The sequence below is a fragment of the Aedes albopictus genome, chromosome 3 (assembly GCF_035046485.1).
Source record: "Aedes albopictus strain Foshan chromosome 3, AalbF5, whole genome shotgun sequence".
In the NCBI taxonomy this organism is placed as follows: Eukaryota; Metazoa; Arthropoda; class Insecta; order Diptera; family Culicidae; genus Aedes; species Aedes albopictus.
In genome coordinates, this window is record NC_085138.1 from 180,311,059 (window position 1) to 180,335,157 (window position 24,099).

The 24,099-nt window shown below is 37.8% G+C and overlaps 1 protein-coding gene across 1 annotated transcript; it reads left to right on the forward strand.

The window, feature by feature from the left end:
- The first annotated feature begins 788 nt into the window (after positions 1-788).
- Positions 789-1,814, forward strand: LOC134290468 (uncharacterized). Its single transcript, XM_062857617.1, has one exon. The coding sequence runs from the start codon at positions 789-791 to the stop codon at positions 1,812-1,814; it is 1,026 nt and encodes a 341-aa protein (XP_062713601.1).
- The last annotated feature ends 22,285 nt before the right edge of the window (positions 1,815-24,099 follow it).

A 24,099-nucleotide genomic window follows, 5' to 3' on the forward strand; every position in this document is an offset into this window, starting at 1 on the left:
ACGTAAGAACTAGGTACACGACATTCACAAGACGCGACACGCGAGACAAGACATAACACTTATCGTTCTTACAATCGTCAAAGGGTTAAAATTACCTTTGTTGTCGACCGGTTTCGGGTGCGATGTTACCCATCCTCGGGACAATGTCCGACTGGCTACGTCGAATAATTGTACGTTGTTCGTACTCGTCCGAGATGAAGAGAAATCAGTTGATCGTCGTCGTTTTTACCAGGCCAAAAAGACTTGATGTGATAGGGGGGTCATCTTCGTTCATCGATGGCTGCGTTTCGTTTGATATGAGCATAGACTCCCAGGCGTTGAGATGCGAAGCCTTTCTAACTGCCTTGATCAGCTTCGCATTCTTCCAGTCTATGCTATGGGTAGAAGCTACCGTATGTGCTGCAACTCCGGATTCGTTGGGTTTGTTGGTTTCCACTGCGTTTTTATGTTCTTTCAAACGTACCTTGACCTTGCGGCGTGTTTGGCCGATGTAAACCGCCGGGCAGTCGTTGCAAGGTACCTGATATATGCCAGATTGCTCTTCCGGTGGGACTTTGTCCTTCAAGTTACACAGTAGATCGCGTAACGTGTTGTCACTCTTATGTACAACATGAAGTCCTTGTCGTCGGAGTGTATTTTTAATTGGATTTGTGACTTTCCGACACCTGGAACGAAGCCGAGCACCACCCAACCACATCGAGGCGTATCTCTCCGTTGCACAGGTGTGTATGAATCAAAATTTCTTCTCCTTCAGAGGGAAATATTACAAACAAAATTTCGGGCTCAGTATGGGTAGCAAACTATCGCCCCTGCTAGCAGATGTTTTCATGAGCGATTTTGAAACCGAAGCTCAAAAACACAAACTCTTCCCAAGAGTTTGGAAGCGCTATGTAGATGATGTTTTTGCCCCTATCAAAGAGCGCTATTTGGACCAAACGCTAGCAATGCTTAACTCCCAGCACAGCACTATTAACTTTACTGTCGAGAAGGAGGTTGATGGAAAATTACCCTTCCTAGATCTACTGATCAGTAGAAACGATGACGACATGCTAAAGTTTGGTATCTATCGAAAGCCAACATCAACCGATCGATACATTACTGCCGACTCTAACCACTACGGCACACAGAAAAAAGCTGCATTTCATTCAATGGCACACAGACTCCACAACGTGCCCATGGATAACATTGAATTTAACGAAGAGAAGTCTCGGATCTTTAAAGCAGCTGAAATTAACGGCTACGATAAGGGTTTCGTAGACAAAATTCTCCAAAAACATAAACGGAAAAAACGCCGGCAGAACATCACGACCCTACAACCTGCAACTGAAGAAGTTAAAAGAATCAGTCTCCCATTCTACCCGAAAGTCACAAATCCAATTAAAAATACACTCCGACGACAAGGACTTCATGTTGTACATAAGAGTGACAACACGTTACGCGATCTACTGTGTAACTTGAAGGACAAAGTCCCACCGGAAGAGCAATCTGGCATATATCAGGTACCTTGCAACGACTGCCCGGCGGTTTACATCGGCCAAACACGCCGCAAGGTCAAGGTACGTTTGAAAGAACATAAAAACGCAGTGGAAACCAACAAACCCAACGAATCCGGAGTTGCAGCACATACGGTAGCTTCTACCCATAGCATAGACTGGAAGAATGCGAAGCTGATCAAGGCAGTTAGAAAGGCTTCGCATCTCAACGCCTGGGAGTCTATGCTCATATCAAACGAAACGCAGCCATTGATGAACGAAGATGACCCCCCTATCACATCAAGTCTTTTTGGCCTGGTAAAAACGACGACGATCAACTGATTTCTCTTCATCTCGGACGAGTACGAACAACGTACAATTATTCGACGTAGCCAGTCGGACATTGTCCCGAGGATGGGTAACATCGCACCCGAAACCGGTCGACAACAAAGGTAATTTTAACCCTTTGACGATTGTAAGAACGATAAGTGTTATGTCTTGTCTCGCGTGTCGCGTCTTGTGAATGTCGTGTTCCTTTGGAAATTGAGAGTTTCGTGACAAGCACTTGACAGAGCCTGGTTACTGGTTGTGCTGTATTTGCCGAGCAATCTTTCGGTACGAGTAGTGTAGGTTTCTATCGCTATCTGCTCGGTCGCCTTTTGTTGCAATTCTGCGGTGTGAAATAAAAGTAAGTGAACCCATAATTTTCAACTTTATTACGACGGTCTCCATAGAAAACTTCCCAAATCAAACCATCGTGTTTGAAGAATTCCTTACGAAATCTGGCATGAATTACTTTACCAATTCCTCCATGATTTTTCGCAAATCATTTCAGAGTTTTTTTTTTTAGAAATTCGCCCAGGGATTACTTTGTATATTTATTCAGAAATTTCTCTAGGCATTCGTTGGTCATCTATTGAAGATTTCTTTAGAAAATCTACGAAAAATTTCTTCAGAAATTCTTGAAAAAAATCTTTCTAAAAAAAATTCTTTAGGAAATTTGTTCGAGTATTCGGACAAAAATTCCCTCACGGATTCTTTAAAAAAATCTTCCATGGACTCAATCGGAAATTTTCTCCTATTTCACAAATTCTACAAAGAATTCTGTCGAAGCATCTTGCAAGATTCACTTCTGAAATTTCTCCATGTTTTTCAAAAACATAACCATGAATTGTAACAGAAACTCCTCCAGATTCTTTCAGAAATTTCTTTAGAAATTTATTAAGAAAATTCTCCAGAGTTTTACATTCAACAATGCCTTCAGAAACTATTCCAGAGTTTTTTTTTCAGAATATGTTTCGAAAGTTTCGTCAAAAGTTCGAAGTGGGGTTACTTTGGAAATTCTGCCATGGATTCCCACTAGGGATTCCTCCAGAAGTTTTACAAAGAGTTATGTAAGAAAGTTGTGTATGAGTTTCTGCAGAAATTTCTACAGGGATAAAAAACAAAATGATTGTCCTTTCGGGACTTTACTAGATTTTTTTTTCTGAAAGACTCTTCGGAAAAAAGGTTTTTTTTGAAAATCTGAATTCCTTTCAGAAATTCTTCCTGGGATTTGTTTTGAAATTCCTCCAGAATCTCTTTAAAAATATGATATGGGAATTTTCTGCAAGAATTCTAGGGAATCCTTCACACATTTTTGACGGAAAATCCCATGGCTTTTATTATAAATTCGACTAATAATTTCTTCAGAAATAGGGGAAATTGTGTATTTTCGGCAGTTTTGTTCTCTTCGTCAAGTTTTTTGAAAGCTGTATAGTTCAGAGTTGGCCTCAAGTCCTTATCCCAGGGATGATTCTTATAGAAACTATCTCAGGGACACCTTTGAAAACTCTTCGTTGGTTTACTTTATAAATCATCCATGAAATCCTGAAGAAATTCTTTCACAAAATCTTCTAGGTATTTCGTTAGACTTGAGAATGTCCTCCAGAAATTTTTCCAAAAACTCCTGAAGAAAAGCTTGCAAAAATAGCTTCCAAAAATGTTGCATGTATTCTTTTAGAACATACCTCAAGAATTCCTTTCAAAAAATCTTGCATAGATTGTTCCAGAAATTCATCTACGAATTTCTTCAATTTTTTTTCATATAGATTCTTCCAGAAAATTTTCAAAGCGTTCATCTAGAAAACCTTTCATAAACATTCTCAAAAATACTTCATGGATTTTTTTTTAGAAAATGTTCCACGGATACATTGAGAATCAGAAATTCAGAATTCCTTCGAAATTTTTCTCAGTTTTTTTCTAAAGAATTTTCTCCATGGATTGCTCTAAAATTCTACAAGATATTATTACAGAAATTCCCAAGATTTCTTTACATTCCCTTAGATATTCCTTCAAGACATATCTCTTCCAGAAATTTCTCCACGGAATGGCTTAGAAATTTCTCCAAGGATTCAGAAATTTTTGTACAGATTCTTTCAGAGATTTTTATAAGGATTCTTATGGAAAAGCTGAAAAACATTCTTGCAGAGATTCCTACAGAAATTTACACAGAGATTTCATCGGAAATTCCGCCTGGTATTCCGCTTTGTATTGTCTCATAGGTAAATTCCTCCAGGATTCCCTCTAAGTGTACCTCTAGGAATTTCTGTATGGATTCCTACAGGAATTCGTTAAAAAATGGTTTAGAATTTTTATTAGAGGATTTCTCTAAGCTTTTTTCCATTAATATCTCAATAGGTTTTGTTAGGTATTCCACTATGGATTTCCATGTGTTTCTAAGGGTTTTCCTTCTGGAATTTGATGATGATGATGATGATTGAAGTGTACCCACCATCAGCGCAAGGATTACCTATGACTGCAGAATCACTCCGGGAGGGAATGATCTACCTGATGGTTTGTTGAAGCAGGGTGAGTTAAAATTCCTGAATTCCTTCGGTAGTCAACATTAAGTTGCTAACTCATGACAAAAGACTGGCTACTCAATGAACTTAAGTCCGGGCATCAGTTCATTTAACTCCCTTAGGCTACCCCCCCCCCCCCCCACACATACGGGGGTGTGTAAACCCCGTCATATGCATATGGAAATAGGAAGCAATCAGTGAAGTACTAGATTGAAAGTAGTGAGCTGGATTTTTGTATGGTGAGATGATCAGTTCTCCATTTCTGTAATGAAATGGTCCAAACAGCGTGGGTTATATGATTTCTTGACTAATTTGATGCTATTTGAGCAAAAGTTTGGATAACTGTGTTGTTGTATTATTTATTTCTTGCAACTTCAACAACACAGTTACCCAAAGTTTTGCTCAAACAGCATCAAATTAGGCAAGAAACCACACAGATCGAAAAAAGAGTGTAAAATTCTGTGACATATGATGCTCATGATTGGAGCGTGGGATATCATAGAAGTTTACATGACTTAGCATGTGAAGTTCATGAAATATCATGTAAACTTCCATTATATGTCATGTAATTCAGCATGACTCTGAGAGTTTACATGACATATAACACAAATTTACATGATATATCATGTAAACCATAATAACACTAAATTTACTTGACTAAAATGAAGTTTACATGACGTGTAAATCTCATTATTTTTATCAGTGCATATAACCCACGCTGTTTGCACCATTTCATTGCAGAAATAGAGAACTGATCATCTCACCATACAAAAATCCAGCTCACTACTTTCAATCTAGTACTTCACTGATTGCGTCCTATTGTAATATATTATAATACAAAAACAATGGAAAATTAAATAAGATAAATCTCAATTGATATCTCTACCCAAGTAACACAAAAAACATTTTGTGAAATCAAAATTTCAAGAGTTATTATAACTGTAATATAAGTGTTTCAGCAAAGAATAATAATTATTTTTTTCTTTGGTATCAGGAAACATATTTAGGCGTTAATAATGTTGGCCGATTACAAACAGCAAAAACAAATCATAGTCTATACGAATTATTAAATGAGTAAATTTTACTAATCTATAACAAAACCAGAGCATTATGCAAATCAAGCTTGAAAGTAATAGTGTTGTTTTCCTTCTGGAATTTCTGCAGAAACTTTATCTATGGATTCCTAAAATATTCCTATTTTTCAGAAATTTTCAGATTTAGAATTTTATTTAATTTTTCTAAATTTCTTTTGAAATTCCTTCAGCGATACTTTTGGAAATATCCTTAGAGACTTTTTCAATATTCCTAGAATTACTCCTGGAATTTCAGCAGGGATTTCTTCAAAAGCAATCCTATGGATTCTTACAGAAGAAACTGCTGGAACTTCCTTCAAGAATTACTCAGGCGGTTTCTTTATAGATTCCTCCAGGAACTCATCCATGGGAATGTATCAGTGAAGAGGCGCTGAAATTGAGGTTTTTTTTAAATAACGCATGGCTCGTCCTACTCATAGCCACTTCCATTTAAATTTTTTTAAATCCATTCATTGTGTATCACGTTATCGCAACTCATAAAACAATGCAATGTGCAGCTCATCCCTCGCGTTACAACACAAAGAATCCAACCGAAGACTTCTTTCCGGGAAATTAGATTAATGATTTAACTTTTCCAGCGTGATGTGAAATTAAACTAAGACGGAAGCAACGAACAACGAGCACGCTGGAAGATTAATCAAATAATTGGGAAGAGACCGACATTGTGCGTTAAGCTTGGGCGGAAAAGAGGCTTAACCAGGAAAACCCATCTGGTCCAAAAGAGCACAAACGTCAGAGAAAGAAAAAGCACGAAAATAATGGACTATTGTGGGGGAGGAGTGTGCCTTTTGGACGTGTGCTTCCCATCAGCAGTCCACTTATGCCGCGTCGTTGTTCGCCATGCGATGATCGGTGTGCGGGAAGCTTTATTTTGATTATTTCCCTGGTCTGGCTGGACCCATTCGTGTCGTGAACCGTTACAATCAGGATTGCTGTCGCATGTCTTGTCACATGTGAAGTTTCTCCTGAGGCCTAATGTTATTGTCAACCTGCTAATTAGAACAGGGAAGATTCTCGTCAGAAAGCAAGGTGGACGTCTTCGGTTGGCGTTTAGACGAGTAACTCAGCACAACACTTTTTTGTCTTAAGAGCTTATGTGTCTCTGACAGATTTTGGGCCGCTGAATTGGAATCCGGGCTTAGATTTGCTCAAGCACGTCACAATTTTGAGCTATACCTCAATTATAGGGCAAAATATGTGACCTTGGGCTTCTTACAATTTAAATTTCTGGGTGTCTCACAATTTAAATTTCTAAATAAATTTGTTGTCAAAGTCAAGTTTGAATAAAATAAGCATGATTTGGTGAAAAAAATGGAAGTCTAGTTGCAAAAAAATTCTTCAATGAAGGTCCTCAATACTTGACAATGTTTTAGAGTTCTATTTCAGCACAACTTCTACGTTATCGTTATATACTGATCCGTATAGATACAATTCAGCTCCAAACAAGTGAGAGAGATGAAAACCACTCAAAAATAATAATAAAAAAGGACTTATAAACTGGAGCAGAAATCTCCCCCCATAAAAGTATGTATGTATGGCCCTTGTAATTTCATGTAGTTTCACCTGCAGTGTTCAACATTTCTCAAATTTGAATTTCTTAAGCAAATCAAATAAAGAGTGGTCACTATGTGTAGCATAACCAAACGTTAAAATACTGTAGAAGTTAGAGTTTACACAGATAATGATTTCTGATAAAGTAAAATAATTTTTCATTCAGTATCCCACAAACTCAAATATTGCATGTTTTTGAAAGAAAAGCGGGTTAAGTACTTTTCCTTTTAATTCCACTAAGCACACGCAGAAAAATAAATTGTAAACATAATTAAATTCTAGTTCAAATCAACCGATTTTTCAGTTTACTATAGCGACAAACTGATTTCTAGTTTAAACAGAACTGTTCTATTGTTTGATAATACAAATATTTTCGTTTGTCGAAATTTTTGACAGTTTGTTAAAACAAACAGAGATATGGTATTTTCAACATGAAATAATGGATTGATTCAAACGACTGCACTTTTGCCACTAAAAAACCCGAAATGTGATTGTGTTGGTGACGGCAGCAGCTGCGGCAGTTCGGAAATCTATTTTTAGAGCGTCGGTAAGCGGATGGGGAGGATGACGACTAAAAAAAGACAAAAAAGGCGAAACCGATCAACTTTTTGTGGATGCTGTCGTGAGTACCTGCGCGTTATCCATCACGGCCAAAGCTGCACTTGGAAGTTGGCGTGATGGATTTGCTACACTTTCTTCGTTGTGACCCAACATTGCCCAACATCGGTAAGCATTTATAGATGTGTGAGTGCTTTCGGACCATGTTTATGGTTTTTATTTTGTTGAAACAAATGAAATTTTTGACATTATATGAAATGATTGTAATCGGTTGTTTTTATCGATAAACTCTAAATGAAAACAATTAAATATAACTTTGGAATAAGTAAATTCTCAGTTTGAAAATCAACCATGCGTTTTATTGTTTTAAACAAGCGCCATTTTTCTGCGTGCATTTGCATCCTTTGACATATACGTAATTTGACCTCAACTGCAAGGTCGTCTTCAGTTTCTCGTGTTTACAGGTATTTCACTAATACGTCCAGGTTCATCATCATTCCATGTCCTAAGTGTAGAATTAGCCTAAATAAAAAAAAAAAACACGTAAATAAAAATTAAAAAAAAAATCCATGTTTTGATATAAAATTTCAACCAGATACTCTACATGACTTCTTCTCTTATGATTTTTTATTCGTGAACAATATGTGGGTTTTATGATGTTATTCTGGGCACTATAAAAGTTACCTCAAAAATTCAATTTTATTCGATTTACCAATTGCAATTGAGAATTGCATACAAAAGGCTTGCAATAAAAAAAATCCCAAAATCGCATACTTTGTCCTATAAACTGAGGTATAGCTCAAAATTGTGACGTGCTGGAGCAAACCTGTGCCCGGATTCGGATTCAACGGCTCAAAATCTGTCGGAGACACACAAGTTTGCTCTTGAGGCAAAAAAATGTTGCGCTGTGTAACCGCTCATGTAAAGTGTAGCCCAGAATAATTCGAAATTTTTTGTCAAAGACCGCAAAGCGATCCGATGCATTTGGGAAAAGATATACTCTTGGCAATTCTTACTAAAAATTGAGATTTTATTATTGATGTTGTTCCTTCTCAGATGATCAGTAGGTTATAAGTTTTGTCACAAGGCTCGTATCGCTTTGTGGTATTTGGTAAATATTTTAAGGACATCTGAGGCTATACTTTTACATAATCGGTTTACATTTACATATGTTCAGCATAATATTATTCATTTATAAGGAAAACACAAAAAAGTAAGATTTCCCATATAAAATCCCATACAAATTTAACCCTTTGGGGACGGATGGGTCGCATGGGCCCAGCCGAGAAAATCGACCATCACAATCGTGTTCTAGACTAGCGAGGTTGCATCCAGGGAGGTGAAAATGCCGTCTCCAAAGGGTTAAATCGCGATGCGCAAAGTGTAGGCTTAACAAATCGCATGACAGATCGCGCTCAAATTTTGGACCTGAAATGGAATAAAAAACCCGATTTAATCCACCTATGGTGAACAGAACCCTTCTTACACTTATTAAAAATATTGTTGTATTATGCGTATTAAGCAAATTTATTTTGTGCGATTGGCCAAAAGTTCTAGAAAATATTGTGGATTTGACATCTAGTGAAATGGTTCCCAAAATAGCATAGACCATGGACTTACCAGTAATGCCAGATACCTCCAAGAATCTTATATGGAATGTTAAAAAAATAGCTTTCATATTCTGGAATATTGTATCTTTTGTTAACTGCCAAATAATCTTGAATCGATTAACAAATGGATAAAAAAATCAGCAAGATGCACTTTGTCTAATATCTCTTAATCAGTCGAATAAATTAACTCCGAAGTACTTGGTATTCATGGTTATGGTGTTGAAAGGACAAAAATGATACATCTACTAAGTTAATCAGTTTTGGCATTAACTAGTTATTTTGGCTGTACAGTTCTTGCATTTTTCCCACAATATATAAATTTAAAGCTTTCATTTAACATATTGTTAGTTTTCATAAAATTCCTGTGTATTTGTAATTTGTTAATTATAATTTTGTTGAAAACAATAACCTGCTAGAATACACTTTGTATGAGATCAGCATTATTTATTGAAAAATAATTTCCCATAGACTGGTCAAAAACAAATGCAAGATAACAAGTGAATATAATAAAAAAAATAATTTATTGAAATACTCTACGTAAGATATCTCATTAATCAAATGTCGAATCGAAATAAAATTTCAGGGCCTTATACAAGCATATTGTAGCTTTCATTTGGTGCTTAGAGAACCCAAATCGGTTGACAGACGGCTGAGATATTTATAATGGTTCCCTTGGTCAAAAATCTCAAAAAGTTAACCTGTATTACTCCCAAGTACTCTTTGAAAGATATCTCGGTAACCAAATGTCCAATCCTAATGAAAATGTATAGGGTTCTACTAGAATGTTGTAGCTTTTATTTGGTGCCAGGATATCCGAAATCGGTTGACAGACGGCTAAGATATTTATTATGATACTTTTGGTCAAAAATCTCAAAAGGTTTAGTTGTATAAATTCGAAGTACTCTTCGAAAGATATCTCTGTAACCAAATGTCCAATCGAAATAAAATTTCTGGGCGATCTACTAGGATGCTGTAGCTTTCATTTGGTGCCAAGAGAACCCAAATCGATTGACAAACGGTCGAAATATTTATTATGATACACTTGGTCAAAAATCTTAAAAAGTTTAGAAGTATGACTCATAAGTACTCTTCGAGAGATATCTCGGTAACCAAACGTCCAATCGAAAAAAAATTCAATAGCGTTCTACTAGGATATAGTAGCTTTCATTTGCTTCCAAGAGAACTCAAATCGGTTGACAGACGGCTGAGAAACGTGCGTGACTTTTTTTTGTAACGCACATACACACACACACATACACACATACACACACACACACATACAGACATTTGCTCAGTTCGTCGAGCTGAGTTCATTGGTATATGAGACTCGGCCCTCCGGGCCTCGGATCGAAAGTCGGTTTTTCGAGCGATATTTATACCCTTCTTATGGGTGTAAGAAGGGTAAAAAGAATTTATTGAAATATTCTTCGTAAGATATCTCAGTAATCAAAGGTCCAATCGAAATAAAATTTCAGGGCCTTATACAAGGATATTGTAGCTTTCATTTGGTGCTTAGAGAACCCATATCGGTTGACAGATGGCTGAGATATTTATTATGGTACCCTTGGTCCAAAATCTTTCAAAAAGTTAACCTGTATTACTCCCAAGTACTCTTTGAAAGATATCTCGGTAATCAAATGTCCAATCCTAATGAAATTGTATAGGGTTCAACTAGAATGTCGTAGCTTTCATTTGGCGCCAGGGTAACCGAAATCGGTTGACAGACGGCTAAGATATTTATTATTATACAATTGGTCAAAAATCTCAAAAAGTTTAGTTGTATAAATCCTAAGTACTCTTCGAAAGATATCTCTGTAACCAAATGTCCAATCGAAATTAAATTTCTGGGTGATCTACTAGGATGCTGTAGCTTTCATTTGGAGCCAAGAGAACTTAAATCGATTGACAAACGGCCGAAATATTTATTATGATACACTTGGTGAAAAATCTTAAAAAGTTTAGAAGTATGACTCATAAGTACTCTTCGAGAGATATCTCGGTAACCAAACGTCCAATCGAAAAAAAATTCAATAGCGTTCTACTAGGATATAGTAGCTTTCATTTGCTTCCAAGAGAACTCAAATCGGTTGACAGACGGCTGAGAAACGTGCGTGACTTTTTTTTGTAACGCACATACACACACACACACATACACACATACACACATACACACACACACACACACACACACATACAGACATTTGCTCAGTTCGTCGAGCTGAGTTCATTGGTATATGAGACTCGGCCCTCCGGGCCTCGGATCAAAAGTCGGTTTTTCGAGCGATATTTATACCCTTCTTATGGGTGTAAGAAGGGTAAAAAGAATTTATTGAAATATTCTTCGTAAGATATCTCAGTAATCAAAGGTCCAATCGAAATAAAATTTCAGGGCCTTATACAAGGATATTGTAGCTTTCATTTGGTGCTTAGAGAACCCATATCGGTTGACAGATGGCTGAGATATTTATTATGGTACCCTTGGTCCAAAATCTTTCAAAAAGTTAACCTGTATTACTCCCAAGTACTCTTTGAAAGATATCTCGGTAATCAAATGTCCAATCCTAATGAAATTGTATAGGGTTCAACTAGAATGTCGTAGCTTTCATTTGGCGCCAGGGTAACCGAAATCGGTTGACAGACGGCTAAGATATTTATTATTATACAATTGGTCAAAAATCTCAAAAAGTTTAGTTGTATAAATCCTAAGTACTCTTCGAAAGATATCTCTGTAACCAAATGTCCAATCGAAATTAAATTTCTGGGTGATCTACTAGGATGCTGTAGCTTTCATTTGGAGCCAAGAGAACTTAAATCGATTGACAAACGGCCGAAATATTTATTATGATACACTTGGTGAAAAATCTTAAAAAGTTTAGAAGTATGACTCATAAGTACTCTTCGAGAGATATCTCGGTAACCAAACGTCCAATCGAAAAAAAATTCAATAGCGTTCTACTAGGATATAGTAGCTTTCATTTGCTTCCAAGAGAACTCAAATCGGTTGACAGACGGCTGAGAAACGTGCGTGACTTTTTTTTGTAACGCACATACACACACACACACATACACACATACACACATACACACACACACACACACATACAGACATTTGCTCAGTTCGTCGAGCTGAGTTCATTGGTATATGAGACTCGGCCCTCCGGGCCTCGGATCAAAAGTCGGTTTTTCGAGCGATATTTATACCCTTCTTATGGGTGTTAGAAGGGTAAAAAACCTTGATCTGAAAAAAAAACGACCTCTATGACCCATGCTAATGTATATACATATGTTCATAGCCATCGCTAGAACCATAAACGAATAGGAAAAGCGTTTCCTCCTTTCTTTTCCTTTTCAACTTCCACAGCACAGTGTATATAATGCCTACAAATTATGCAACCAATGCGAACTGTGCCGGTTGACCTGCATACTATTCACCACACAATCTATCACCTTACGAACACTATAAATAACTCCTTTTCATGGATAGCATCACCGGCCCAACGGTGACTCCCAGATCACCCATCCTTTCCGCCTAACAAATACCCCAGTCCGTGCGGGTTGCGGGGACGCAGAGTTGCTGTCGGTCTTTAGTAGCAACAACCAGTGCACTCTAACATTCCTTTTCCTTCCCTGCTGACTATAAGGACTTGGCCGGCGCCGTTGTTGATTAAAAATGTATGAGCTGCTCAAATTGCACTTTGAGAATAAGTGGAGTGTCCCAGCCCCTTATTCAGTTGGATCTAAGTGCAATTGGTACCGTAATCCGGGGTAACATGGTTCAGAATTTTCGATCTATCTTGAATAATTCTCTTGTTAAAGAAAAGGTTACATGTTTTATATTTTTAAAACAAGTACTGGCCCTCTGAGTATGTGGTGGGGGCTGGCTCACCAAAACTTCCGGTCCGCTTTAGTGCTTTATGCATCATTGTGGCCAGGTGTTGTTCTAGTTTTTCCAGCTGTATTGTAAAGCATGAGCGGTGATCCTTGGCATTCTTGTGTAAATTGGGGTACTCGGAATGTTGATCGATCACCGATTATTGCTGGCAGATGCAGTGGAAAGTTTGTCTTAATACGTATCAATCGTCTCTGACAAACGAGAAAAACTGACCTCACTGATTACCTGTCTCTGAGCCAAATTTGGTATAGAGTCTTCAGTCTCCGATTAATCGCTTCATGTTTGATAGAGGCTTTTAATTCAATGGGTTACATAGCCGCTATCCGAATGAAGAGAGTAATGTTCCGCGTAATATATCACAAATCAAAAGAGGTGCGGTACATTACGTGGAGCGGATGTACTGAATTGGGTACCAGACCAAGTCCCTGCTGGGTGGCACGAAATAGGTGAGCCATAGACAATAGAATCGTCAATGTCGTAGGGCATAGTATGTGACTATTGTCAAAACAACACTATTTTTGGTCATTGTCCAACCAAAATCATAAGCGGCGTCTACTTACTCTAAGCGCATAACTATGTTAGGGTCAAGATTAGGATGAAATCATTGGTAAATATAATAACACTTTTTAGTTTGTGTAGTTAGTTGAACTAGAGTTAACTTTTTATTGAGACATTTTCTGTAGGTTTATTATGGATTACAATACATTAGCTGTCCTTTAACTGAATTATTTTATAACAGCAAACAACTTTATTCCTTCTTGATAAAAGATGTATTAACAAAAGCATTTCAATGTGGACAAAGAATTGCCAAACTATACATCTGATCAGATATTTTTCCGGTATTAAATTGGGGGTGGAGAGTTAAACACTTACGGAAAATAGTTTTTAAATGTCAGACAAACATCACATGAACACAGCTACCAATGAACCAAACCTTCTCTACTGTCTTCTCATTTTGCCGCTTCCTATCCTCAATCACTAGCGTGCGCAGGGTTCTTGCTTAGGGGGGGCACCATAATAATGGTGCAATATATGTATGATCATGGTGCAAAATAGAATTATGGTGCTACACGCAATATGGTGGTGGTGCTAACATCGCCAAGTACTTCATAATGGGATTCTGGAGAAAGCTTCGGATGGTGATGAATTCAAAGCATTACGAAACTTTGATATGAAGTCGTTATCTCGACTCTTATAAAATTTTATAAACGTTTCAAATGCAATGGAGAATATCGAGAAAATTATCAATTACTAGCTGTCCCGGCAAACGTTGTCTTGCCAAGCTGTGGTGGTTTGACAACTGTTGAGCTCACAAAGTCACCGCACTCTAGATTGGTATCATTTCGATCGTGTTGATTTCCTTCCCAGCTCATGAACAATCAGTACTTGATCAATTTTCTTACTTTTTTAGTTGATATTCGTAACTTTTTCTACATATAAACACAGCCACCATGAATACGAATCGAACCGTGCAAGAGTCTTTCTGATCGGTTCATCCGTTTCTGAGTTTTGTTGCCTCAAAGCGAATTCAAACTCATTTTTATATATATAGATAGAAAAAAAAAAATATTGTCGTTGTGAAAGAATTTTGATCCTGGACAATAAGTGATGCTAGAATTGGAGTTGCAACTAGTGATTTCTTCCAGAAATTCCTCCACGGATTCCTACAGAAAATCCTAAAGGAATTTCTTCCAAAACTCTCCCAGGAATACCTCCAGGAATTTCTATAGATTTTTTTTCCAGAAATTTCTTCAGGAGTTTCCTTTAGGAATTCCTCGAGGAGTTCTTTCAGACATTTCCTCAGGAAGCCTCATATATTTCTCCAGAAATTACTCAAATAAATCCTCCAGGAATTCCTCCAGTAAATACTCCTAAAATTCCTCCAGAGATCCCTCCTGACATTTTTCTAGGAAAAATCCTGAATTTCTGCCTGTCAGAATTTCCCCAATATTTCCTCCACGGATGCCTCCATAACATGCTAAAGGAATTTCTCACGGAATTCTTCCAGGTATTCCTCAAGAAATTTCTCCAAGGATTCTTCCATGGATTCCTCCAGGAAATTATCAAACAATGTCATCAGGAATTCCTCCAGGGATCCACCCATGAATTTTTTTCAGAAATTCTACAAAAAACCCTCCAGAAATTCCACCAGGAATTCTTTCAGAAATTTGTCGAGGAAGAACTCCTGAAATTCCTCCAGCAACTCCTCTAGGAATTTCTGCCTGAGTTCCCCAAGAATGTCTCCCGGAACCCTTCCAAGAATTTCTCGAGGAATTCCACATGAAATTTGTCCAGGAAATCCTCCACGGATTCCTTCAGGAATTTCTTCAGGATTTTTTCCAGCAATTTATCCAAGAATTCACGCAGGATTTCATTCATAAATTTCTTCAGAAATTCCTCAAAAAATTCCTCCAGGTATTCCTCAGAATTTGCTCGAGTAGTTCTTTCAGACATTCATCCAGAAATTTCTCCGAGATGCCTCCAGGGATTTCTTCCCGAAATTCATCCATGAACTCCACCAGAAAATCCTAAAGTAATTTCACCCGAAACTTTTCCAGGAATTCCTCCAGGAGTTCCTCGAATGATTCCGCGAGAAATCCCAAAAGGGAATCCTCCACGGAATCCCCTAGGACTTTCTCCAGGATTTTTTCCTGAAATTTCTTCCGGAATTCCTCCAGGGCATAGCATAGCATAGCATAGCATAGCATAGCATGAATACTTGCACAAATCTTGGATGGAGTTGCAAAGTTGAATATTTCCATTGACATTGCTGATGTCGCTACTATCTACAATGTCATAGATTCACTCAGCTCCACACACCTGGCCAAGTCCTTGCAAGCATTTATAAATCCCTTCATCAACTTAGAAAGAGCCCAGAACTGAAGCATCTTCCAATAGATGAAAGGATGTTGAAAATAGCGAATTTTCAACTTATATGCAGTTATAAAGTAAATATACTGAAGTAAAATTATTTATAAATAAATAATATGGGAAAGATCTCACCAATTGCTGTGGGGGTTTTGTGGTACAATGCCGATCATCTAATTGTCTTGATTAATGTTCTTCTCTGTAAAAAAAAACAACACAATACTCAGCAAAGAACAACACAATACTAAACACTAAACACCCGCGCATCTATTGTTTTGATTTTCACTCGAGACAATAGCGAACGCGATCGATTATGCTGCCATACTCACCCCTTACAGGAGCGATGCATGCACAGCAAAGAACAACACAATACTGAATACTAAACACCCGCGTATCTATTGTTTTGATTTTCACTCGAGACAATAGCGAACGCGATCGATTATGGTGCCATACTCACCCCTACAGGAGTGATGCATGCACAGTCAAAAACAACACAATACTGAACACTAAACACCCGCGCATCTATTCTTCTTCCGGAATTCCTCCAGGGATGCAATAATGAATGTCTTCAGAAATTCCTCCAGATATTCCTTGAGGAATTCCTCGAGAAGTTTCTTCAGACATTCCTCCATTAATTTTCTAGAAAGCCTCATATATTTCACCAGAAATTCCTCAAATAATTCCTCTGGTAAATACTCCAATAATTTCTCCAGAGAATACTCTTGAAATTTTCTTTTAGGAATGACTGTCAGAATTCCTACAATTTTTCTCCTAGGGATTTCTCTAAGAATTGATCCTCGATCCTGATCATTCCTCCAGATAATCCTAGATGAATTTTTAACGGAACTCTTCCAGGAATTCCTCCTAGAATTCCTCGAAAAATTCCCCCATGGATTTCTCCAGGAAATTCTCAAGGCATTTCTTCAGAAATTCCTCCGAGGATTCATCCATGAATTTCTTCAGAAATTCCGCAAAAATTCCTCCGGGAATTCTTTCAGAAATTTCTTAAGGAAGAGCGCCAGAAATTCTACCAGGAACTCCTCCAGGGATTCCTCTAAAAAATCCTCCGGGAATTTTCACCAAAACTACTGGGATTTCTCCTTGCATTCCTCAAAGAATTCCTCCAGAACTTCTTCTTGGAGTTTCTCAAGGAGTTCCTGCAGGGATTCGTTAAAAAATCTCTTCAGAAATTCTTTTAAAAAATCCTGCAGAAATTCCTCCAGAAATTCCTCCAGAAATTCCTTCAGAAATTTCTCGAGGAGTTCCTTCAGAAATTTCTCCATGAAGCCTCATATATTTCTCCAGAATTTCCCCAAATAATTCCTCCAGGAATTCCTCCAGTAAATACTCCAGAAATTTCTTCAGAATTACCTCCAGGAATTCCTCCAGAATAACCCCCAGGAATTCCTCCAGAGATTCCTCATGAAATTTCTTGTAGAGAAAATCCTCTAGGAATGTCTGCCAGAATTTCTTCAATATTTCCTTCAGGGATTCTTCAAGGAATTGTTCTACAGATTCCTCCAGAAAATCCTAAAGGAATTTCTACCGGAGCTCTTCCAGGATTTCCTCCTGGAATTTCTCGAGCAATTCTTCAATGGATTCCTTCAGGAAATTCTACAGGAAATTCTCAAGGACTTCTTCAGGGATTCATTCCTTCAACGATTTATTCATGAATTTCTTCAAAAATTCATCCAGAAATACCTCCAATATTGTCTCCAGGGGTTCTTCCAGCAATTCCTCGACTAATTCCTCCAGAAAATCCTAAAAGAATTTTTCCCGGATCTTTTCCGGGAATTTCTCTAGGAATTTCTCCAGAGATTTCTCCATGGATTCCTCCGAAATTTCTTCGGGAATTCATCCATGAGTTTCTTCAGAAATTGCTAAAAAAAAAATCCTTTATTAATTCCTTGAGGAGCTCCTCTAGACATTCCTCCAGGAAGCTTTAAATATTTGTCCAGAAATGCCTTAAAGAATTCATCCAGGAATTTCTAGTTATTCCTCTAAGAATTAATAAATGAATTCCTCCAAAAAATTCTGGAGGAATATCCAGAAATACCTCCCGGAATGCAAACATGGATTCTTCCAGAAATTTCTCCAGAGATTCCTGAAGAAAATCATCCAGGAACTTCTTTAGGAATTCCTCCAGGAATGTTTCGCAAAAAATACCTTAAAGAATTCCTTCGGGAATTCCTCCAGGAATTCCTCCATTCATTCCTTCAAAAATTTCTTCAGTAATTCCATCTTGAATTTCTACAGGGATTCCTCCAGGATTTTCATCAAGGATACCTTAAGGAATTCCTGCTCGGATTTCTCCAGAAAATCCTGAAGAAATTCTCCCGGAACTCTTCCAGGAATTCCTCGAGAATTTTTTCCAGGGATTTCTACAGAATTTTCATATCTGGAATTTTTCCAGGAATCTCTCCAGAAATTTGTCCTGGGACAACTATAAAAAAAAATCCTTAGTTTTTGCTCCAGAAAATCCTCAAAAAAAATCTTCATGGATACCCCCAAGAATTCCTCTAGGTATTCCTCCAAGAGTTTATCCACGGATTTCTCCAGAAAAAAACTTCTCCTGGAACTGTTCCAGGAATTCCTCTAGGAATTCTTCGAAGAATTTCTCCAGGGATTCCTCCATGAATTTCGCCAGGAATTCCATCAATGAATTTCTTCAGATATTCCTCAAAAATCTCTCTAGGAAATCTTTCAGAAATTGCTCGAGGAGTTCCTTAAATCATTCCTCCAGGAAGCCGCAAATATTTTTCCAGATTTTTTTCAAAAAATTCCTTCAGGAAATCCTGCAGAAATTTTTCCAGGAATTCCTTCATTTTTCAGGAATTTCTCCAGAACAATCTTTAAGGATTCTTCCAGAAATTTCTCTATGAATTCTCCAGGGATTCATCCTTGAATTCCTTCACAGATTCCTTCAGGAATCCCTCCTAGGATTACAGCAGGGATTTTTCCCGGAACCTTTCTGGGGATTTCTCTAGGAATTCCTTTAGAGATTTCTCCATGGATTCCTCCAGGAATTTCTTCGGGAATTCATCCAGGAGTCCATCCACGAGTTTCTTCAGAAATTACTCAAAAAAATCCTTCACAAATTCCTCGAAGAGTTCCTCTAGAAATTCCTCCAGGAAGCCTTAAATATTTGTCCAGAAATTCCTTAAAGAATTCATCTAGGAATTTCTCTAGATATTCCACCAAAAAAATCTTCAGTAATTTATCCAGAAATACCTCCCGGAATGCAAACATGGATTCCTCCAGGAATTTCTCCAAAGATTCCTCAAGAAAATCTTCCAGGAATTTCTCCAGGAATGTTTCGCAAAAAATACCTCAAAGAATTCTTTCGGAAATTGCTCCAGGAATTCCTCCATTATAACTTCTAAAATTCCTTCGTTAATTTCATCTTGAATACCTCCGGGAATTTCTACAGAGATTCCTCCAGGCATTACTGCAAGGACTCCTATAGGAATTCCTGCTCGGATTTCTCCAGAAAATCCTGAAGAAATTTCTCCCGGAACTCTGCCAGGAATTCCTCGACAAATTTCTCCAGGGATTTCTACAGACATTTTTTTCAGGATTTTTTTTCTGGAATTTTTCAAGGAATCTCCAGAAATTTCTCCTGGGACAACTATAAAAATTTATCTTTTAATTGCTCCAGAAAATCATCTAAAAAATTCTTCATGGATTCCTCCAAGAATTCCTCTAGGTATTCCTACAAGAATTTATCCATGAATTTCTTCAGAAAAAAACTTCTCCTGGAACTGTTCCTAGGAATTTCTCGAAAAATTTCTTCAGGTATTCCTCCATAGATTTTGCCAGGAATTTCTCCAGGAATTTCATCAGGAATTCCTCCAGGGATTCTTCAATGAATTTCTTCAGATATTCCTCAAAAATCCCTCTAGGAATTCTTTTGCTCGAGGAGTTCGTTTAATCCTTCCAGGAAGCCGCAAATATTTTTCCAGAAAATTTTCAAAGAATTCCTTCAGGAAATCCTCCAGAAATTCTTCCAGGAATTCCTACATTTTTTGGGAATTTCTCCAGAAAAACCTCTAGGGATGCTTGCAGAAGTAGTAATTCTCCAGGGATTCATCCTTGAATTCTTTTACGGATTCCTTCAGGAATTCCTCCTAGGATTACAGCAGGGATTTTTCCAGGAATTTTTCAATGCTTTCTCTAGGATTTCCTCTATGAATGTCTCCAGGGAATCAGCCAAGTACTCCTCCTGAAAATCCTCCAGAAATTCTTCCAATAATTCTTGAAAGAATGCCTTCAGAAATTCCTCCAAGAAATTTTTCACGGATTCTTCCAAAAATTCCTTCAGGAATGCCTCCACTGATTCCTCCAGAAATTGCTCCACGAATTCCTCCAGAGATTTCTCCAGTAATTTCTGCAAGGATTCGTCATTGAATTCCTCGAGTAATTCTTCCACAATTTCATGCAGGAATTTTTCCAAAAAAATCCTTCAGGAATTCCTCCAGCAATTCATCCTGGAATTCCTCCATGGATTCTTTCATGGATTCTTTCATGGATTCCTTCATGGATTCCTTCTGTTACCCCTCCGGTGTTTTCTCCTGTAATTCCTTCACGTATTCCTTCAGAAATTCCTCCAGGTATTTCATCAGGGATTTCACCAGGAATTTCTCATAGCTTCCTCCAGGAATTCTTAGAAACTCTTGCAAATGTCTCTCCAGAAATTCCCTCAGGGATTCCTGCAGAAATTCCTCCGGACATTCTTCCAGAAGTTCCTCCAGGCATTCTTCCAAGGAATCCTTCAGGAATGCCTTCAGAGATTCCTCTAGAAATTCTTCCAGGAATTCCTCCAGGGTTTCCTCCTGAAATGCCTCCAGAGTTTACTCTAGGAAATCTTCCAGGGGTTCGTCAATGAGCCCTTGCTGGAACTTCCCCCAGCAAATTCTTCAAGGATTCCTTTAGGAATGCCTCCAGAGAATTCCTTTCAATAATTTTTCCAGCAATTAGCTCCTCCAGCAAATTCTACAGGAATTTCTTGACTCCTCTTCCAGTTTTTGAGAGCTTTTTTCAAGAATTTTTTCAAGCACTTCTTTAGTAATGTCTTCAGGGATTCCTCCAGAAAGTCCTTCAAGGATTCCCCCTGAAATTTCTCCAGGGATTTCTCCTAGAATGCCTCCACAAATTACTCCAGATATTTCTCGAGCTGGTAAATCATTCTGAAAATGATCCACGGAATGCTATTTTGATGCGCGAATCACAAAATGGTATATAAAATTCAATTGTGGATGATACAATGAACACCAAGAAGGTGTATAGAATTTTAAAAAGGTTTGTGATGTGAGTATGGTTCATTATATACCTTAATGGTCAAGGGAACGTCGAGATAATGCATGCGTGGCAAGTAATTGCAATTTGATTTATAGAATGCTAAGATAAAACATGAGATTTGGAGATGGTGTAAACATAAAAATGTTGGTGCTGCGTGAACATTAAATTGCGTGGGGGTGGTTGAAAATGATCGATTTTTGCGTGACGTAATTTATGGACATTGCCTAGAGTTTGACAGATAAACGATAACATTTTACCGAAATTTGTTAGTTTTTTACAGAATTTCGTTAAAAATCCATTACCGAACGCTCAGTGGTTGAGATGTCGGTAAAAAATTACCGAACGCGATTAGCTGTGTATGAAGCATTAGAGTTGACATCGTACAAGAAATGCTATTTCGATGTACGAAACTGCATACAATAATAATGGTGCAATAGATGCCTAGATGATATAGTGAACGCCACGATTACGCATTAAATGCTTTAGTAATGCATGAAATTTAACGATGGTGCCTTATTTCGCAATTAGATATATATTTGATTCAAAGATGGTGCGTGAGATGTTGCCTAGATGATTCTGTGAACCACCATGATGTGCATGATGTCTGTATGGTGCATTAGCTTCACCCTAGGCTTCACCATGATTCTGTTATACTCGTCATGTTTCATATTAAGGTGCACTTGCAATTCGTGCAAAGGTGCAGGAAACTCAATGTGGCACAGAAATCAACATGTTCCAGGTACGTGGAATACTATTTTGTATGCGAAATGTCAAAATGGTGCATCAAATTCAAATGTAAACCACATCATAATGGTGCATAAGATAGCTAGATGGTATAATGAATGCCAAAATGGTGCATCAAATTCAAATGTAAACCACATGGTGCATAAGATACCTAGATGGTATAATGAATGCCAAAATGGTGCATGGAAGGCTTGGAAGAAGGCGTATGATGCTTGTGAGCTACATTAGTTGTCTCCGTTATTCAAAGATTATCAACATGTTGCATGGTTAGGTGCACGAATTGCAAAAATGGTGCATAGAATACAAAACAAAGGTATTTTATGTGATGCTTACAACATAATGGTGCATCAGATGCCTAGATGATATAATAAACGCTGAAATGGTGCTTGGAAAGCTTTGATGGTGCATGAAATTTAATGATGGTGCATATCAGTATGATGCATTAGATTCCTAGTTGATTCAAAGATAGTGCATGAGATCAGCATAATGCGTGGATACCTAGATCATTCTGTGGATGCTTTGAACAAGGTACATGATGTTAGTGTGCTGTATTAGTTGTCACCGTTATTCAGCGACACTCGACATTGTTTATGGCTAGGTGCACGAATTGCAAAAATGGCGCTTGGAATTCAATGTAGTGCCGAAGTCACCATGGTTCACGTACATGGATTACAGTTTTGGAAAACGAAATGCCAAAATGGTGCATGTTATTCGAATATGGTGCTCTCATCACTGATTAGTTAAAAGATGGTGCATGAGATTAGCCTAAAAATGATTGTGAGAACATCACGGTTGTGCATGAGACACTAAGAAATTGTATGTATCAGGGGTGCATTTGTTGCCACCATGATTCAATGATTCTCAACATTGGGTGGTTAGATCTAAAATTAAGAATTGCAAAAATGATGCATAGAATTTAATGTGGTGCGGAAGTCAACATGGATCAGGTACATGGAATACAATTGGGTGTATGATATGGCAAAATGGAGCTTATTAAATTCAAATGTGAATTAAATGCTTAGATGACGCGTGAGATGGTGCTTAGATATGTATGTGATCATCATGGTGGTACATGGAATGCAAAGGAGCTACATGATGTTTGTATGGTGCATTAGTTTTACCATGATTGAATTATACTCAACATAGTCCATATGTAGGTGCACGAATTGCAAACATGGTGCGGGAAACTCAATGCGGCACAGAAATCAACATAGTCCAGGTAAAAGGAATGCTATTTTGTATGCGAAATGCCAAAATGGTGCATCAAATTCACTTGTGAACCACATCATAATGGTGCATAAGATGCCTAGATAATATAGTGAATGCCAAAATGGTGGTTGGAAAGCATTGAAGAAGGTGCATGATACTAGATGATGCATTAGTTGTTACCGTTTTTCAAAGCTTATGCTTAGGTGCACGAATTGGAAAAATGGTGCACAGCATACAAAAAAATGTATTTTGTGTGATGCTCACGGCATTACAGTGCTTTAGATGCCTAGATAATATGATAAACGCTGAAATGGTGCTTGAAGAGCTGTGATGGTGCATGAAATTTCATGATGGTGCATATCAGTATGAGGTATCATCATAATGCGTGGATACCTAGATCATTCTGTGGACATCATGATGGTGCATTGAAAGTTTTGAAGAAGGTGCATGATGTTAGTGTGCTGTATTAATCGTCACTGTTATTCAGTGATACTCGTTATTTTGTATGGCTAGGTGCACGAATTGCAAAAATGGTGCTCAGAATTCAATGTGGTGCCGAGATCACCATGGTTCACGTACATGGAATACAGTTTTGGAATACAAAATGCCAAAATGGTGCATGTTTTTCAAATGTGGTGCTGACATCACTGATTAGTTAGAAGATGGTGCGTGAGTTAAGCCTAGACGATTTTGAGAACATCATGGTTGTGCATGAGATACTAAGAAATTGTATGTGTCAATGGTGCACCATAGCTCAATGATTCTCAACATTGCGTGGTAAGGTGCAAGAATTGCAAAAATGGTGCATAGATTTTTTTTATAGAAGGGGGGGCAAGTGCCCCCCCCCCCCCTGTGCACGCTAGTGTCCTCAATTGAACTTATCTGACACTAGTTAGGACTGTCTGTGGAAGATCCGGGTTTCTAATTCTGTGTAGGACTTGTTAAAACGGGATGCCTGAT

What these genes read in the sequence shown, in the direction of transcription:
- LOC134290468 (XM_062857617.1), top strand. Translation starts at nt 789, where the DNA reads ATGGGTAGCAAACTATCGCCCCTGCTAGCAGATGTTTTCATGAGCGAT.